Raw genomic sequence first — 18,589 nt, forward strand, 5'->3', positions numbered from 1 at the left:
CATGGTGGCTATATACTGTCCAGGTCTTGAAAGGTTTGGTGGTTGGTTTCTTAAATAAGGCTGGCCACTTTTGTAACTCTGAAAAGCTTTGTAATTCAGCTATTGATCAGCAGGGGAAGCAGAGCTCTTGCAGCTGCCTGTGCTTGGCTCAGAGGTGCACCATGGAGGTGTATGAGCTGAGCCTTGCAAGATCTCTGCACTCTGCAAAATAAAGCTTGTTTTCTTGAATGGCAAACCAAGGCACTGACACTGCATGACCTTTCCCCAAGCTGATAGCAGGAGACTCTGTTAAAATCACATTGTGCTTTATTTCCATCCCTGGGCACAGCCCACTAGCCTGATCTCTCAGAACTTTGTCTGGGTCCAGAATCTAACCCAGTTCCCACACTCATGAATTGTGTGTTCTGATGCTTTCTGTCTAAACACAGTATCTGGTGTTGGAGCCAATTGTGGAGGGCTCCTACACCATCCAGCGTGAGTACAATGACTGGACAGGGAAGCAGGCAGGAACTGGGAGAGAAGACAGCCAGATAAAAGAGTCAGTGAAATAAGGTAGGGATAAAATTTATCACTAGCTTTTTAAAAGTTATTTTCTAGTCTTAGCAGTACACCTCTGGTGTAACTCTTCATCAACACGGTGTCCCTAGAGAGACCACATAAATTCATAAATAGCCTTCTAAACCTGTCAAGATTCTTTATTGTAAGGGAGCTAAACACCTACCCCCTGACTGTCCTGCAGAGGCTTCTGCTGGTACCACAAATGTGCTTGGCTTGCATCTCTCCAACCTGCAGCCATGTTAGAGCAGGATCTTATGCACATTTTTGGGGTTGCAGCAGGGAAGCAGGCACTGGCAATGTCACAAAGACTGGGGTGCTCAGTTCAGTTCTGGGATAGGAGAACGTGCTCTTGTTGGGGTGAGAAGTATGTGGGTACATGGTGGGAGCAAAAGGGATGTGTTCCACAAACCCACACATCTTTTCATGTGTCTCCATGTGATCAATACTAAAGATGTAAAAAAGTGAGGGAAAATATCTTCCACAAATCCTCAGCATGGTTTGGGTTGGCTACCACAAAGCTTGAGACAGCCCCTGCAGTACTCCAGTTGAAGGTCTACCAATCCTCATTGTCTCTTTGTCAGGAATAGTCCAGCCAGTCAATCTCCTGCCACTTCTACATCACATGAAAGAGTTGGCATCAAGCTGTATTACAGTTGTGTCACAAATCTTGCCTAGAATGCAGTATAACATTGTCTTTCTCTCCTACTGTCAAAGTAAATCAGTAAGGGTGCTCCAATTCTTGGCTTACTCTTTGTATTGCTACATGAGATGGGTACATAAGGTTAGAAAGCAAATGAGCTACAAAAAGGAAAATAACAGGTTTTATTTCTCCAAGTATCTGCTGTTCACACACCATCAGGTGAAGTAAATCTTAAGTATATGATAAGGGGTTCCTTGGGAACCCCTTATCATATACTTGAGATTTTTTATAAGGAAAATCTGGGAAACTGGAGTAGGCTGATGCCTGGAAGGATGAGAGGGGAAGGAATGAGGCAGATGCAAATGGCAGCAAAGCTTAGATGGAATACGTTAGTACTACAGATAGTTTGGAGGACTTCAAATGTTTGAAGGAAGACTTTTTAATCCCCAGAAACATAGAACATATGGGAAAGAAATTGAGTTTTTGTGGCAGCTTAAAATGAATTAGAAGCATGGATGCAAGAATTATGAAGTTGTGTTCAAAGCTTTATTATCTGGAAATATGTAATAGATTTTTGTCTTATAATTACGTCAAAAGTAATACAATTTGAGCTCCAAACAGAAAATCCTTCTTATCATTATAAGTTAACTAATACTTATCTATTTGATGTATATTATAATCTCTTAGTTAATTGTTTGTTCCTGTTTCACAGCCTATAACACTTTTTTCCCTACAACATAACTAGTTCACTTTATGGTAATGAAATATTTTGTTTACAAGCATTTTGAGTAACCAGTCTTTTGTGGCAGGACTGAAATAGAGTAGAAAGAAAATGGCACAGGAATGAGAAAGTGATCACAATCAAGACACGAGCCCCATTAGCACTGGGCAAGATGCTGCAGTTTCCTCTGAGACCCTGTGAGTTGTCAGTCCCTGAGGCATCTCTTATCTGCATGAGCCCTAATGCATATTGGCAGGCCCTACATATTAAATGCACCCAGCTTCTTGATTTTATTCAGATCAGCACTCTTCAAAGCAGCATCCCTCTCAGCTGAAGGAAATCCCTGCTCTATTAATGGTGTGTCTGGTGCCACTTTCACTCTTATCACCATGAAATCAGGACTTGCACGGTTGCTGCAGGAAACTTGAAGCATGTCTCACAGCACTCGACATGAACTTCATGAGATCCAAGACTGGGAAGGAAAAAGACAGGGCCTTCCAAGCCTGCTTACTTCTTTCTTATGATTTCATACGCTTAATATGCAGAGCATTTATCTCTACAAGTTCTCTGGTTTGTGCTGCTGTCTCCTGCTTTCCTTTACTATCACCATGAGGAGCCACTTTGGCAATGTGTATAACTATCAGCCTTAATGGAAGCATTAGTGTCGCTATTGCTTTGGGGTAGGAATGACCACAGTACTCCTGGGAAATAAAAAATGGAGCCAGGATGCAAACTCAACTGACTTTGAGATGGAGATGACTCTGTGGCATTCAAGGATTAGACACACTGCCTGCTCCAGTTGTGCTGGGTCTGGCTTTGCTGATAACCAATTATTGATGTTGAACAGACGGGCCAGAAAAGGCCTCCTTAAGCTCATTGACAAGAGGATATTACCCCTGAGACAACACCCCAGCCATTAGATGCCAACAGGATTTCCAGAGTGAGACTAAAATGATGAAATAATATATTGTTTCCAAGAAGTAGCACGTTGTAATTTGTTCTTGGGGGATATTAAAGCCAGAAAGTATTATCATAATATTCAGATTTATTTTTGCTAGAAAATTTTTCACTATTGTTCATGGCTTTATTCATCTTACTTTGCAATCTACTTGAAAGTCTGATGATCTTACAGAGGCATTTTTTCACTTCATTTTTTTCACTTGTTTTCCCTCATCTTCTTTTCCTCACTTGCCATTATGAAATAATAGGCAAAAGAGGAAGCAGACTTACTCATTTGCTGTGCGAATGAGGGTGTAGCTCTTGGGAAGTGATCCCATTTGCACTTGGTTTGATATGCACACCCCCACTATCTTCAGGAGATAAGGCAGCCCCCCTACCATGAAACTGCTATGTAGAAAGCTCTGGCAGCTTTGCAAAAGGAAAATAAAGATAAGATTTGTGAAACCCAAACTTCCAGTTAAATAGCTACCCAAGCATACAGAAAGGGTTTTTTTAAGATCTACAGGAATGCAGCAATAAGACAATGGAATTATTGCACCTCTATATGTTTCAGTGACTTAGTGAAGCATTTTGAACCTTGTGAAGTGATTTGCTTCTGAAAGAGAGACATCCTGCCATCTCTGAAAGTCTCTGTGTTTGAGCAGAGAAATCGAATGCAGAATGGACTGGCTTCTTGTGAAAATCCACAGAAGGATGGGTGGAACTAGATGATTCTTAGGATCCCTTCCAGCCCAGGCCATTCTCTGATTCTGGTGAGCTGCTGTCTAACATGTAGCAGGAGACTCAGGCTCCAGATTGGATTATTGTCTTAATAGCTCTTTCTGCTCCCCTGCCCTGGCATCCCCTCCAGCTGCAGCCTTCTGACTTCTTGCAACTGCCTCAAAAGACACCATATGGCTCTGCTGGTGTCAGTGGAGTTTGTGCTGTAGTTTTACGTGCTCTGGAAAATTTAAACCAGTGTCTACATTAGAGCTGTATTCAGTTGCTGGTGTTTGGGAAAGCTCTCTGCAAACTGAAAACCAGCATGGAAACTCTGCTTCCCTCTGTTCTTTGGGCTGGCATACAGTCTTTCCAATTCTTATGCTTTTTGTATGTGCTTCAGGTTTACAAAATGTGGAGTATTTGGTGAGGTATCATTTTCTTTTTCTTACCCATATTGTTGTAGTTTCCCAATTTACGTAATTTCAGCTGTTGCTGAGAAATACCAAGAAATGTTTAAACATGTGAACCTCTTGAACCCAGGACTGTGGCAAATGAAGTAAAATCCAACAAAAATTCTAATTCATTTCAGAACAATTTGTTTTATTGTGCTTTCAGTTCTTCCCAAGAAATGCCAAGTTATGCCAAGCTTAGGATGCTGAAACACAGAAACCATTCAGGGTGAAAAACTGAAAGCTTGACAATAATAAATAACATCTTGCTTTCCTCTCTTTGAAATATACTAGAAATGTGAAAATACAGATTTAAAAAATATACTCTATGTGGAAAGGCATCCAGCTGGATTTTGAATTTCCTAACACGGCTGTCCCTCCACAGAGGTTGACTCCCACATTATGTCAGTATGCCTGAAGGCAGAAAGGGATCCATGGGAATGTATTAAGACTTGAATGTACACTGAAGATGATCTGCAAAATGGATGTGAGGGGGTGAAAGCCAATGGTTGTTGCCAGGTGAGGAGCTTCCCCTCACCTTCCCACCCACCATGGGGCAGAGGGAAGAGTGCAGTCTCTAATAGTGAGGTGGGAGAAAATCTCTCCGCAGTGTTTTTCCATCCTGCTGCTCCCAGCATTGCTCTGTCAAGAGCAGTAATCAGATGCAGGTTGGTGTGGTTGTGTCAGTTCATTACCTGACAGCATGAGATAACAAGCTCAGGGGAAATCTAAGCATGGGTAACAGCTATCAGCCAGCTGAGCTGGGTTCCCTCTGGACACTGCTGCACATCAGAAAATAACCCAACAAGAGGTCCAAGTGAACATTCTATTATTGTTTTCTAACACATGTCAACAGGTTTTCTGAGATAATTTTTGACTCCGTGGAGTATATTCTTGAGAGAAAGCAGGTAGGTGCTTGGCTGCTGTCAGTGTGCTGAGTGAGTACATTGCATATCCTCCCTTGCTCTCCCAAAAATATCCGCTAGGATGTTTAACTGCGTGTTGGTAAGGGGCTGATAGTGCCAACCTCTTGGCTGTTGTTTCCAAGGTCAGCTTCTTGCCTCATTTGGTTGCTCACATTGTTCCCTTTTGATTCCCTGACGGTGCTCACATTGTTGGGAATTCTGTGTGTTCCTGCATTGTCTGCTGGTTAAGCCTATTCCTGCTTGCTTCCTCCCTTTCTGCTTGTGTCTTCTCATCCTCCTCCTCCTGCTCCTCTCCCTGTCTCTCTTGCCTGCTCTCTTTCCTCAGGACTCCCTCATTCTCCTGTGCCTCAGTTATTATTTCCCCCCCCCCTTGAAGAACAGACCAGATCCCCAGCCTGCAGCTCCATGGTCCAGATGCTGTTTTCTCAGCTAGCTTTCAGGAGCAGCTGTTTCACTCAGCAGCAGATGACTCCTGCTTGGTGAGAAGCAGCTGCTTGTCTTGCAACTTGAGGAACTCCACAGGAGCTGTTGCTTGGTCTGGATGCAGCCCATGGGCTGTATTTCCAGCTGTGCAGGGAGCTCCCTTCCTGCAGGCAAGTCTGTGCCTGGCAAAGCATTAAGTAGGTGATGTCTCTCTGTGTGAGCCATAGGAAGACTGGTGTACACAGGGAACGTTCGACTTGATGGTCTGGAGCAAGCAGCTCTCCTGCCTGTGGCTCTGGAGTGACAAAAAACATTCAGCAGATCTCTCTTGCTTCTGATGGAGGTGTAGGCTCCTGCATTTGTTAAAATTGCAGCTCTGCTGACTTGCCAGGGTAAGATCTGTGTATGCACTGTGTGGATTTTGTGCTCTGTATGACCTACAGAGCCAGATTTGGCCTGACAGGCTGAGCCCTCAGAATGTCCACAGAGAGTTTCAAGCAGTGGAAAAACGAGGTCCTAACCTACTCAGCCTGTGCCTGTATGAAAACACCTACTTCTGAAAGTTAAATAACAGTAAGTGTGAGTGATGCAAAAGCAGGCTATGAGGTTTTCCAGCAATTAAAGCAGTGTAAACTGCTGGCAGAAAAGCTCCTGGCAGTTTGCACTGTTCCCAGTGCAGAGAAGATCTCCGTGGTGGCACTAATGGCAATTGACAAATCAATACAGTGAAGCCTAAAAAAAGAAAAAAAACCCAAAAAACTGTTTTTAAACTACATTAGCCAGATCATTAGAAAAATGGAAATGCATGTAATGAGAGGAGGACCATCACCCTGAGATGCCCAAAGTTGAGATTCCTGGCAGGAACCCCAGAGTGGAGCCAGGCGTTGCTCTCTGCTGCAGCAGTGTCATCCATTGATTTTAACCTCCATGTGCTTTGCCAGAGGGAGATTTCCCTGTGGCATCAGAGCTTAGGTTTCCTCTCCTTCCTCCCCAAGCCAATGGCATGCAGCCCAGTCTTAGCAGATAGTGGAGGCTGTACCAACCAGCAGAGGGAAAGTCCAGACTAAGTGCAATGTCCCAAACTCTCTAGACAAGAGAATTTTGCCAGCTCCCAGCATGTCCTGGGCAACAGCTCCCACTACGAAACCCCTGGTGGAAAAAAATGACAGCTCACTGCAAATATTCCTGTTTAAAAGGGTACAGGAGGAGAGCAGTCATGGCCTTGCACTAAGTATGATAAATTGTTTGGTGCGAGCACTGGGCACAGTTTGGGAAGTCCCGTTGCAGAGGAAAACTGTGTGCCTTCCATGCACCTCATGAAATACTCTGGTCCTACCCAGCTTTGGGACACCCTAGGTCATGAGCCTCCATGCTGTTTTTCCCTCACTGCAGGGCCCAGAAGAGACATTTGCCCATTTATTTATTTGCTGATGCTTTGCAAGTTACCCATGTTCAGTTGGAGAGTGGAAATCTCCCAGGGGAGGAAGCAGCTGTGCAAACACCTGGCAGAGAGGGAGAAGCACCTTGACAAAAATGCAAGTCTTTATGGATGCTGTCCCAAGGATACTGGTTTGTGATAAGAGCCTTGTCCAGCCTGTATGGCTGGGGGCAGGTTCCCTCCCGTGGCTGGGAGCCACCACAGCAGGAACCAGCAGCTCTGTGATGTTGTGCAAGTCGTGCAAAGAGCAGGAATCTGTGCTGCAAGTGCTTCTCCCAAGACCAGTATCAAAGACGCCCCACATCTTGCCAGTTAACACCAAGGCCCTAGAAGAGAGCATGCCTAATAGCTGTTACAATGCTGTTACACAGCATTACAATGGCATACATACGTACACAATGGCATACTCATTTGGAGCCCTTCTGACAGTGGGCAGATCTCTGGGATGCTCCTCTTTAACCAGGACTGCACCTACTCCTGAATGGATTGTAGGAGGGGAGGGGATATTTCTTATTTGTGTTATGCAAGGAGAAAACACGGGTTCCTGAGCAGAGGACAGCACAGCACATTTTTACCCAGTCTGTGGTATGTAAATCCCCCAAAGCCTTTGTAGGCTGTTCCACCCCAATCATCCTGGGCAGGTAACAGTGGATGGCTCAGTGCTGGCACTCACCATTCCTGCAGCAGGACAAGTATTGTGTGGGTGTATATATGGGGTGAGTAGCTAGCTCGCAATTCATGGGTACTCTCCACTACCTGCTTTTTGGAACAATTGCTGCAGGCAGTGCTACTGAAGTGCTCCCTGGTGTGTGTCTGCTGATGTTGTGCAGTCACAGGGTGCACCGGGACCAGGCGGGAAGTCAGCACAATACCCCAAGATACATTATCGACTGTGAATGTTGCAGGAAGTCATTAAAGATTTCCTGAGCCATTCCCTGGGAATAGACTACCTCCAGGCTCCAGCAAAGCCAGAGGATTTGCACTGCCAGGGCTTAGAAATCAAAAGAAAAATTATTCTCATCTGTCAGTGTCAGCAGCTCCAGTAGGGAGCCCTTTGCTCTGGATGGATCCTACGCCCTCAGAGTTAGGGGGGTGATGGACAGCGAGATTTGGGGATGTGCCAAGGGGCTTTTAGTAGCTTGCTTACTTCCAGGTAGGCTCATCTGAGCCTCTCTAAGGGTTTGGGGGCTATGACCAATATGGACAAAGACAGGTCTGATTCTTTGGTCTGCAAAGCTTTGTAAATCCCTGTAGGTGAAAATAAATTAGTGCTTATTTTTAGAAAGCTGTTTGGTTGCCCCATGAGCTCTCACCCACAGCTCCAGGAGAGAGATTCATAATTTGTTCTCTTGGACAACTGGGGAAAGACAATTTTCTGCCATCAGGAGGTAATCAGAATTTGGGACTAGAGGGTGAGCAGTAAGGGAGACCAAACCAGGTGAATGCAAGTAGCTCCAGTATTTGCAGGGGTTCATTCAAAGAGACTTGAAGGGAGTTAGGCATAATTTAACCAATGATACCATGGATGCATGAGACTCCTCTCACTTGATGTATGGGATAACACTCTTTTTTGTTGCTGCAAATATGTTTGTCTCAAAAAACGTGTATGTTTTACCAGTAATAATTTTTTTTGTTTTTCCCCTAAATTTCACCAACCAAGACTCAAAGGCTGCCCTAGAAGATAAAAATTTCTCAGGAAATTACTGTGGAAGTCTGTCTTCTGGGGTGTGCCTAGAGGTGAAATTTTTAAAAAACTGTGAGATTATTTAACTGCTCAAATACTTAGTATTCTGAGTAAAAACAAAGCCATCATACCATGGTCAAGGGAGAAGAGTCAATTAATTATATTTCATCATGTCAGTTTTCTCATTTGAAGAGATAAGCAGAATAAATTCTCATTAAAACAAAACAACCAAACAAACCAAAAAAACCAATGAGAGGGGAAAAAACTGTGTGTGAAGATTAGACAGCCAAGTTTCTAGTTTTGACTACCTGCAAAATTTCTACAAGTGAATTTCTAAAATCAGATGGCCTGCTAGTATCTACCAAACAACCACCAGCAAGGACCTGGATCAGAGTCTGAGTGCAGAGAGGAGGAGGGGCAGAAAAGTACAATTTCTGTCACTGAACATGATCAAAATGGGTATGGGAATTATTCTGCTATTTGTTGTTTGCATCCTATTTGAATTTCAGACATTTGTTCCTTACATTCAGAACCTTGCTCACAAGCCTACCAAAGATAATACAATTTTATATCCATTTGGATTATTTGCTAGTTATTCTGTAATTTTCAACACACAAGACACCAGAAATAAGGTGCTCTCGTTTTAAAATTAACAATTATCAGAGAAATTTTTTCTTTGTCCACAGTGATAGAATTGCGAGCCCCTAAGCTAGTGCAGGCTGGTCTCTACAGACCAGAAAATGTTTGGGGCTGAGAATGGTGACACATATTTTGTCCTGTTTGATTGTAACAGTGTGGAATACTACATGGCAACCAGCAGTCCTTTCTTTTGTTGATTAAGATACCTGTCTAAGAGACCAAAAGGGGGTTACTTAACTCAATCTCACAGTATGTATCTCACATACATGTCTTTGATTCTTTTCCCACAGGAGAGAAGGAAAATATAGCTGACAAAATTAGGCATATATCTCCAGCACAATTTCAAGGGGTAAAGCCTGCCTGCCTGGACTTTAAGGAAGTACCCACACAGCCACAGAGGCATCCTCCAGGACTGGTAACGGCACTGCTCAGCCTTGCTCTTGCTGACGAAGTTTCCCCACGACACTGCAACGATGAATTTCCTCCGGCGGCGTCTCTCAGACAGTAGCTTCGTGGCAAACCTGCCCAATGGCTACATGATGGACTTGCAGCGCCCCGACAGCTCCACGAGCTCCCCGGTTTCTCCTGCCACGGAGAGAAAGCACCTGCAGCCACCCCAACCATCACACTCCTCCTCTACTGGCAGCAGCATCTTCAGCTCCATCTCCAGCGCCATGAAGCAAACCACGCAGGCGGCTGCAGGACTGATCGAGCACTCGGCCAGCCCCACGCCCCCCGTGGCACAGAAACCCAAGATCCTCCTGGTGATCGATGATGCGCACACGGACTGGTGAGTCACCCGTGGGCCCCCACTAATTCAGCTCCGGTTCTCAGGGAATCACGGATAATCTGCAGGGGGTGCACGGATGCTTTCACTGGAGCTGGGTAACCAACTTTGGCCCCCAGTTGGTGTCTGTCAGACAACTTGTGTGAATGGCAGAGTGGGATTTTTCCTGGTAAAAAAGGTTCGTTTGGTACTCATTGATCAACTTCTTCATAGCCTTAATATATGAACACACATAGGGCGTTTTTGGCTTAGCTAAGATGTCATAGCTTGCAATGATCCTACGAGGTCAGCTGAAGGTGTTTTAATGATGTCATTCAGGACCTTAATCCACTGTGCTGATTCTAAAAAGTGACTCAATCTCTTCAGCTCTCCGTCTCTCTTGAGCTTTTATTGTACATGAATTATGAAAAGATAACCAAACTTTGTACTACCTGTCAAGGGCTCTTCACTTCCTAAGCATAGCAACAACTATTGGCAAAAGCATCTCAGGCTCAGCTAAGCCTCAAATTTGTCCAGTTCTTGCAGGTCTCTTTACAAACAAAAGTTTGGAAGTCTGTTTCCTATGATATTGGGTAGCACAGTAAACTTTAAAGTGCTCCCTTTTGAAGTCTTCTAAAATGTTACAGAAATTACTTACTGCCTTTTGTATGCTCCTTTTCAAACCCAGCTGGTTTAGAATGCTTTAGGCAACCTGTCTGAGAGTCTTATCTGGGGGAAATATCCAGAGAATGTGTTGAGAAGATGCTCTTGTTTCATCTGCCAGCTTGTCACAAAACAAAAGAGGGAAAGATTAGCCCAGGTAAGGGGGCAGTATTGAAGATTTCAAAGTGAAGGAAGTTGTGTTATTGGGTCTTGGTCAAGAGAGATTATTTTATCTTTCTGTTCATCCCACTCCACTTTTGAGTACAGTTGTCACATTTGTTTTTCTCTATTTAACTAGAAGAGTAGGGACAAGGTGAGACCAAACTTTTCAGGTGTATCTTCATAAATCAAAAGCTTAGCTCTTACCTAAAAAGAGACCATGACTGAGTACAACTAGGCCAGGCATCTTCAGGCAACTTGAAGTAAGAGAGGGAAAACAGTGGGATTTTTCTCAAAGGAAAAACAACTTCTTCAGTGAGTGGGAAAGTCCCTGTTGAGGTTGTCACCATGAATGTTTCCCTGGCCTAGTGTCTTTCATCACAGCAGCAGCCCCTCAATGCCAGGTCCATCAGTCAGCAGCATCAGTCTGGCTCAACCAGACCTGATCTCTTTTTCCTGGGTGCACCACAAGTCTCCTGCATGCTGATGCTCACTAACCTCTGTCTCTGTGAAGTGTTTTTGCAGTTCCTTGGAGATGCTGCCAGGTGGCAGTCCCTTAACACAGCATTGTCCATCTGGGAATGGGCTGCCTTTGATGCTCTAGCATCTAGGGCTAAGCCAGCACTGTGTAGTCCAAACACTGTAATCAGAGAGGAAAGCCCTAGTTCAAAGGCCAGTCTAGTTTTTCCTTGAGATTAATGGTGCTGGGGTAGGTAGGGTAGGGCAAAAGACAAGGAGGGGTTGGACCCTGCTGCAGGGTTTTCATGCTTTAAAATACACACACTTCATTTGAATCCCTGCCTTTATATTTCCCAGCTGCTGTTCTGTCAGGCAGACTTTGTGGCCCATGAGCTGAGCTTGCTGAGGGAGCAGCAGCTGGGAAATATAAAAAGGAAGTAAACCTTCCTTTAAGCAAGGCTACCCATGCTGTCCTCACTCCTCCACTCCTCTAAGCACTCCTCGTATCCTGCTACCTTGGCTATTCCTCTGCTGCCTATAACTTAAACACTTCTGGGAATTATGGGATATCCCTTTCACTTATCCCAGCTCTCTGACTCAACCCACAAGTCTGCAGGTATCAAATGCTACTTGCAAAGGCTCCCTGCCTTTACTTTCTCTAATGGTGTGAGGACACTGTACAAAATTAGTGTATGAATTCATGATCATACCCTGATGCATGTATGACATGAAGAACAAGGAAAGAACATTACTAACCCTTGCCTACCATGGCTCTTTGTAGTGTGGACAGAAATACATGCCTAGAAACTTCCCCTGTTGAAAGGCTGGTCCTTTCTGAGAGAACATAGCAATGCAACCATTCCAGTGAGCCACGACTGCTTCCTCCTGGTTGATTTTGTGTCTTCAGGAAACTCAGTGAACCCCTGAGAGCAGCACTGGAGAGCAGTGACTCTATGGCTCCGCGGATGTTTATTTTTGGTAAGGTACTTCTGAGCAACACTTGTCACCTTCTTGTTCCCAGCCAGGGTGTTATGTGAGTTCAGGCTAAACAGTCTCAGGAAGCCGTGTTTGCCTTGTGAGAGCCCAGCTGACAAAGCTGATTATCCAGGGATTCTGACCATCCCCTCTGCATCATGTACAGAAACTGCCCCAGACTTTGGAAGGTGAACAATAGCACATTGTTACTTCTGTGCTGGTGATTCTGGGTTTGGAAAGAGCATCATGTTTGTAATGCATTTCACCTCTGCCTGCTCTGGTCTTTCTACTTGTGAAACCTTTATATTTGGTTTTCAAGAAACTCTTTCCTTCTCTCTTTGAAATAGCTAACTAAAAAAATCCCCAAGAAATAACTACTGACGTGCTGCCCTATTACAAGGGTGAGGGGCTCCCACAGTGCCCCCTCCCCCAGAGCAAGTTACACAGGGTTTACAAACAAGGACCAGCTTGTTCACAGACAGGAAGGGTGAGAGACAGTGGAATCTGCCATTTGATTTCTCTTCTCTAAATGAAAACACTTTCTCAGAATTGGAGACTGTAGCAATATTGCCAAGCCAGACATTAATTTATCATCACTGTTTGTATTACAGCAAAGGGCTGCAGTTGTGGGTTAGGATGAGGTGTTGCACAATTATTTGACTAAATGCTTTAACAACCCAAATAGGCAAGTGCATGTTAAATGCACTTTAAAGGGACAAATTACAATCCTTTCTATTTTTGAGGAGCTACTCTGTCTCTGATGGCACAGTGTAGCACTCAATTTCTCAGAGGTCTGAAGGAATGAAAGAGCATCCATGGGAATCCATGGCCTGTCTTCCACCATAAAATCCTTGACATTCTTGATGTGCAATATGCTCTGGTTTATTCCAGAGGCAAAGTACTATAAAAACAATGTGAGAGCCACAAAATATGATCAGCTGCTTTCTGCATTAGCAGCAGTAAAAGAAAGGTACATTCTATTAAGAGCAAGGGAACTCACCCAGCTTTCTGTTAAAGTGGCAGCATTTTGACAAATTTTCCATTCTCCTCAGAGGCGCAGCTCTAGACATTGCAAGGAGGCACGCAGTGAATTGCCATGTGTGGGATGTGCATGAAAGGAAAATCCTACCTATAGAGCTCCTTGTGCTCTTGGCTTTGACAGGCAGCCCTCAGAGGCACGCACGGCAGTGAGTGTACCTGTGCATCAACACACCAGGGAAAAGCTCAGCTTCTCTGCTCTCATTGCTGGCACATTTCTCAGCTGGGGAGCCTCCACCTGGAGAATGAGGCTCCTTCTGGTGGGCTGGGAGTCTCTGTGCCTTGGGAGACTTCCAAAAACGCACCCAGAGCTCACCTACAGCAGCTGCCAGAGAAAATGGAGCTCAGACATGAATACACGTGTGTGTGTGTTGAACACGCAGCACAAGGGAGCCGACCATGAGGAAGGGGGACAGCAGAACTCCAGGTGCTGGCACATGGGCCAGCTCCAGCAGCCCCACCTCAGCCAGGAGGGAAGCATCCCACCTCTGGCAACCTCCTCGCCCACCATGCTATTAAACAAAATTATGCTCTAGCTGGATTGAATTTCTCAGCAGATCAAACAGGATTTTGCACTGTGAATTATTAACCTCCATGCTCTGTGAAAGTGCTCAGCTTTCCAGCCTAATGCTTCGCTTTTAAACAGCTTATGGAGGAAGTGATCAAGCCCACTAAAGCTCCTATTAGCCACATATGCTAAAAGCATTGCTTTCTGGACCAGACAGCATAACAAAGTTGCTCTTTTTGCATTTGCTGGATATCTAATTTACATTTGTGAAACAGCTCATGCATTTTTCGAAGCCATTGGTGTGTTTTGTCCACATTTCAGGATGTTTCCAGAGCTCACAGTGCTGTTTTTGCTGCCTTGCCCAAAATACAAGTGCCCTGTGTGCAGCAGTTGAGTATTGTGATTATTATATACATGAATATTGTGAAATGCCTCACCAAAAAATGTCACAGAGGATAAAAAAATTGCATTGCTTTATCTCTTCTTTAATTTGCAGCCAAATCTGCCTGAATATACTGTCTCCAAAAATTTTAAGATCAAGGAAGAGAGAAACTATGATTAGCACTGAATTAAATCCTCTTAAAACATTTGAAATGGTTCTTTGTATAACAATAACATCATGATTCAGGTCTAATTATGTTTTATACTGGTCAAAGGAAGTAATCAACTTCTTTTAAAAAGAAAATGATTTTTACTTCTGAAACATAAAAATATTGAGCCTTAAATATGTCATTTGCCTAAAAATTTGATTGTGAAGAATAACAGTCTAATACTGAATTTTGGTAACATGGGAGTTCCTAAATACTGGTATTTTTTTGAAGGAATTCCTTTTAAAAATATTCAATGAGTGTCATGAGTCATTTCATGCTTTCAGTAGGCTGAAGGTGATATACTAAGGCTCCTACTAAGAGGAGTATTCCTGCACCTAACTCATTTAAACATAAAGAGAAGTTTTGCAGTTTAAGCTTGAATTTAGGAATTTGCTGGTAAAATTGCAAACTTTTGTCTATATTTCCTGATAAGAAAGTCCAAAATCATCTAACATGATGGTCACTGACAAAAGATTATTATGAATGAGTTTTTTTTACACTGTAGTGAGCTTTTAATGTTTCACAAGTTCTGTGCAACAATGGAGCAATAATTTGAAAAAACTTACACACAAAATTCACATTTTCACAAGTCTGGTTTAGATAGCTTTGTGTACCCAAGACCAAATATTTTTTTCCTATACTTCCTGCCAAATTCCACTTCTTGAGAAGTGGAAAGCAGAAAGTGGAGGCAATTTTGTGTTAAATGAGTGTGTGTGTTTTTGCACATATGCACGCCTGGGAGCAGCATGGAGTGTTTGATGTGTTCCCTAGCATACAGACATAGGGGTGAAAAGAAGACAAGGCTATCAAAAGTTTTCATAAAAGTTGCATTTATCATATCACTTTTTAATCTGTTTTAGGTATAGTACTGTCATCTCTGTCTGTATTTTTTTCCTGAATACGTAAAGTATCTTGGGATCTAGTCCCCCTAAATGAAAGGTGATACAGAAATGTGAAGGATTAGTATCGTTACAAAAATAGACACAAGGAATATGGAAAACATTCCCCACCAGGCTGTAACTATGCTAATGCAAGTCAAATCTGGGTCCTTAATTACTTTACCAGTGTTCCTATAAATGCATAGAATTTAACCTCAGAATGTCCTGCCTAGTCCTGTACATATAAAAAAAAACATCCAGCAAACCCAACCCTCAGATATATTTCTCAAGGTTTGTGGGCCAGATTTCTTCTGCCTGAAAGTGTACAGCCCTGCCCCAAGATTGGTCCAAGTTAGGCCAAGGCCAGTTCTACTGCTCCTCAAATTCAAAGAGAACTGAAGTAGGCTGGAAATAAAATTGCAAAATCCTCAACAAAAATTGATACCCCTTGCAAACAGCTCCAGGCCATATTATTTAGACTTAGCAACTTGGAAATGTTCCAGCAATGCACTATTTTGATAATACACAAAAATCAAATTGCTGCCTCATGTTGTACTTTATGCAGTACCCCACCTCCACCCCTTACCCTCCTACCCCCAGCTCTTTGTGGTCAGGAGGAATGTGACCACAGCACAGCCTGGGTGGGGGACCAGACCTACAGCAAAGTGTCCTTCCTATTCTGACAGCTTGGAGAAGCACAAAAAGCTGTGCCCAAAAGCAATAGTGCTGCACTAACTAGTGCTTCTGCTCTTGGTGGGGGATGGCTTTGATTACCCCTGTTTGATGAGCAGGAGGTGCTACAGGAAGATGCTGGGAGGCCACTATTGTGTGGAACTCCACAATTCCTTGAATAGAACAAGTGGCCTTAATGGTTGTGTCTGCAATGGTTAAAGTGCTGGTGGCTTGCCAAGCCAGGTCTCCCCGGAACACAGGCCTTCAGAAAGGGAGGACTCACAGGGAAAGGTTTTAAAAACACTTCTCCCTTGCTGCCCCTACGCTTCCCTTGCCGTCTGCATTCAAGCCAAGAAAATCCTCCCAGCCCTGTAGGGTGGAACCTCAGATCTCATCAAGGACCTCACCAGGAGGACTTCCTTTATCAAAAAAAACCCTAATCCGTTCTGCCATCAGAGCCCAGCACAACCCCCTTCGGGTAAGGCGTTCCTTCCCTTGATGTGATCCCATTACTAATTATGTTTTGGGGGTGGTTTTACAGTAACCAGAGTGGGCTGGGTTTGTGGTTCTTCCCAGAAGGCAACAAAAGAAGTCTGTTCCCACAGCCCATCCGAGGACACTGAGGACACACCTGCAGCACTGCGGAGCTGGCTCTCTCTTCGGTGGCCACAGCAAGTCAGGTGGTGACAGCACCAAGAGCAAGGTGATCTTGCCCCAGGGAGGAGCAGGGCTGGTCACAGCACTGCTGTGCCCCAGGGATAGAGCTGAAATTTCTATGGAGCTCCTGGCATAGTATCAGTGTTTTTAGGGTTACCTTTTGACCACCACAAACCTGAGATTTGCTCACTGGTCCTTCCCTGTCGGTATGTACAATGTGTACATACCAACATACAAAATGTACAATGTACACCTTATCTTTCTTTCTGTACTCTGGTCCATCCAACTTTTAATTCAAGCCTTGTTTTCTGAGGTGTCAAAGCACACATCCATCACTCTTATTCACCATTCTGACACCCTCACCCCTTGCCCCAAGGCACTCTTGCAGAATAAGTATTAATTACCAACCAGTCCCTCTCAGAGCTGAACACTGCATAAAGGTCTCTGGGCCAAAGTAGATGCAGACAAAAGCTGCAGCAATTTGCAGACCTCAGCATTTATGGAGTGATTTTCCCCATCCCTATGCCCTGGGCAGTCAGGAGCTGGCCATCTCAAAATTTCTTACTATGTACAGCTGAGAATTTCTGAAGTGAGGAAAAGTGGTGGAGCGAGTAAGAACTGGCTCCTGAAAGGAAAACCTTCCTTATTTTCAACCTTAAAAAAAAAGAAAAAAAAGGGCACTCCTCCTCCTTCCCCTCCCTGCTGCCCTTATAGCGTGTAGGGCCTGGGCGGGTCGGGGCATTCCAGCAGCTGCTGGCCAGTATCCTGGAAACTGCCTTCTTTCTCCCAGTCTCAGCCCCTTTTATGAAGGAGACAATGTGGACATACAGTGAGTGCCTTGTGCATCACTTGGGCCCCCAGGCCCTTTGACATGGAGATTTTATACAGCAGCTCACCACCTCCCCACCCTCCCTGAGGTGCCCCCACACCCAAACCAGGGGGCTTCGCCTTTTCCTAGATCATTCAAAAAGAAATTACAGGCCTAATTTTCCCAAGGGCTCAAGAGAAATATGTGTAATGTGATGCCAGAGAAATATTTCAGATAATTCCAGAATTTACCCATGGATGCCTTTTGGTTTGTTTACCCGGGTCTCTTCTTGCCATTTCTCTCCTTCTTTTTTCCACCCACTTGCTTGCCCACCTCTCCCCAAGAGTCCTGTGCATTTCTCTCTTCATTGTGTTTTGCTCTGGCCCCTCCACAGCATAGGAAAGGCTGCTTCCTGCTCTAGATAAGTAGTTTCCATGCAAAGTTTCGCTTGGCTTTCTCTGCTTGTTGTGTCTTGATCCAGAGGCACAAGCTCAGTCAGAGGATTTGGAGGGATTTGTCATTACAATATTCTAGTGTCCTTTTCCATGGTCTCAGTGAGGAGAGCCCATTTCTGGGCTGGAAGTACAAGCCAGCTCTTGATTTTGTAGCTCAAGGCCTCTGTTGAACAGTGATAGAGGTGTGAGTCAGGGTTCATTCACATCACAGGGGATTTGGGCTCAGGCTAATTAGTTTATCTGGAAAATGGCTTCTCAGTTTCCAAGACAGCATTCCAATATTTGCTGTATCAGTTCCACTGAGGTCTCTCCTAGGAAGATCTGAAAATCTGTGAATTAGCCTCAGGTAGCTAATGGGAGGTGAAATGATCATTTATTATTCCCTACTGCTGGTAAAGGTACACTCCATATCTGACAGAAAATTGTTGTGTGTGCTTCCTCCAACCATGGTAATTGAGGCAGACTGGGGCTGGTTTACAGAATATCTCTACAAAATAAACTTATATCCTTTCCAGATTACTTCATAAGAACAGGCGTTGGGTTTCTTATGTCCCTGTAATCATTTCAGAGCTGGGGCAGAAAGCAAAATCTAAGTTTGTTTGATGCCTTTGCACTTATAAAATACATCCTTTTCCAGAGCATGCAGCTTCTTAAATAAAAAGAGAGAGGGGTTCGAGGCAAGCTTCTTTTCTGCAAGCCAGGGCAGACATTTGTCTGTTTATCACAGTGCTTCCTCCCTCCCAGTCCATGGGGCCACATTTAAATGGATTGCCTGGCTCTAAGAATCCCACCCAGGAACTGCTCTTGAGCATGGCCCTGCA

At 44.2% G+C, this 18,589-nt stretch overlaps 1 protein-coding gene across 2 annotated transcripts in view; it reads left to right on the forward strand.

Annotated features, from left to right (window-relative positions):
• Nucleotides 1-18,589, forward strand: part of SYN3 (synapsin III) — a 188,942-nt gene that overhangs the window by 9,859 nt on the left and 160,494 nt on the right. The window contains exons 1-2 of one of the 2 annotated variants that reach the window (XM_050970016.1): nucleotides 4,795-4,938; nucleotides 9,431-9,930. In XM_050970016.1, the coding sequence (XP_050825973.1) occupies nucleotides 9,614-9,930 (317 nt within the window). In that variant the 5' untranslated portion in view covers nucleotides 4,795-4,938; nucleotides 9,431-9,613. Of the gene's footprint in view, nucleotides 1-4,794; nucleotides 4,939-9,430; nucleotides 9,931-18,589 lie in introns of those variants that run through there. The other variant, XM_009086430.4, reaches the window with a different exon arrangement.

The sequence above is a fragment of the Serinus canaria genome, chromosome 1A (genome assembly GCF_022539315.1).
Source record: "Serinus canaria isolate serCan28SL12 chromosome 1A, serCan2020, whole genome shotgun sequence".
Classification (NCBI taxonomy): Eukaryota; Metazoa; Chordata; class Aves; order Passeriformes; family Fringillidae; genus Serinus; species Serinus canaria.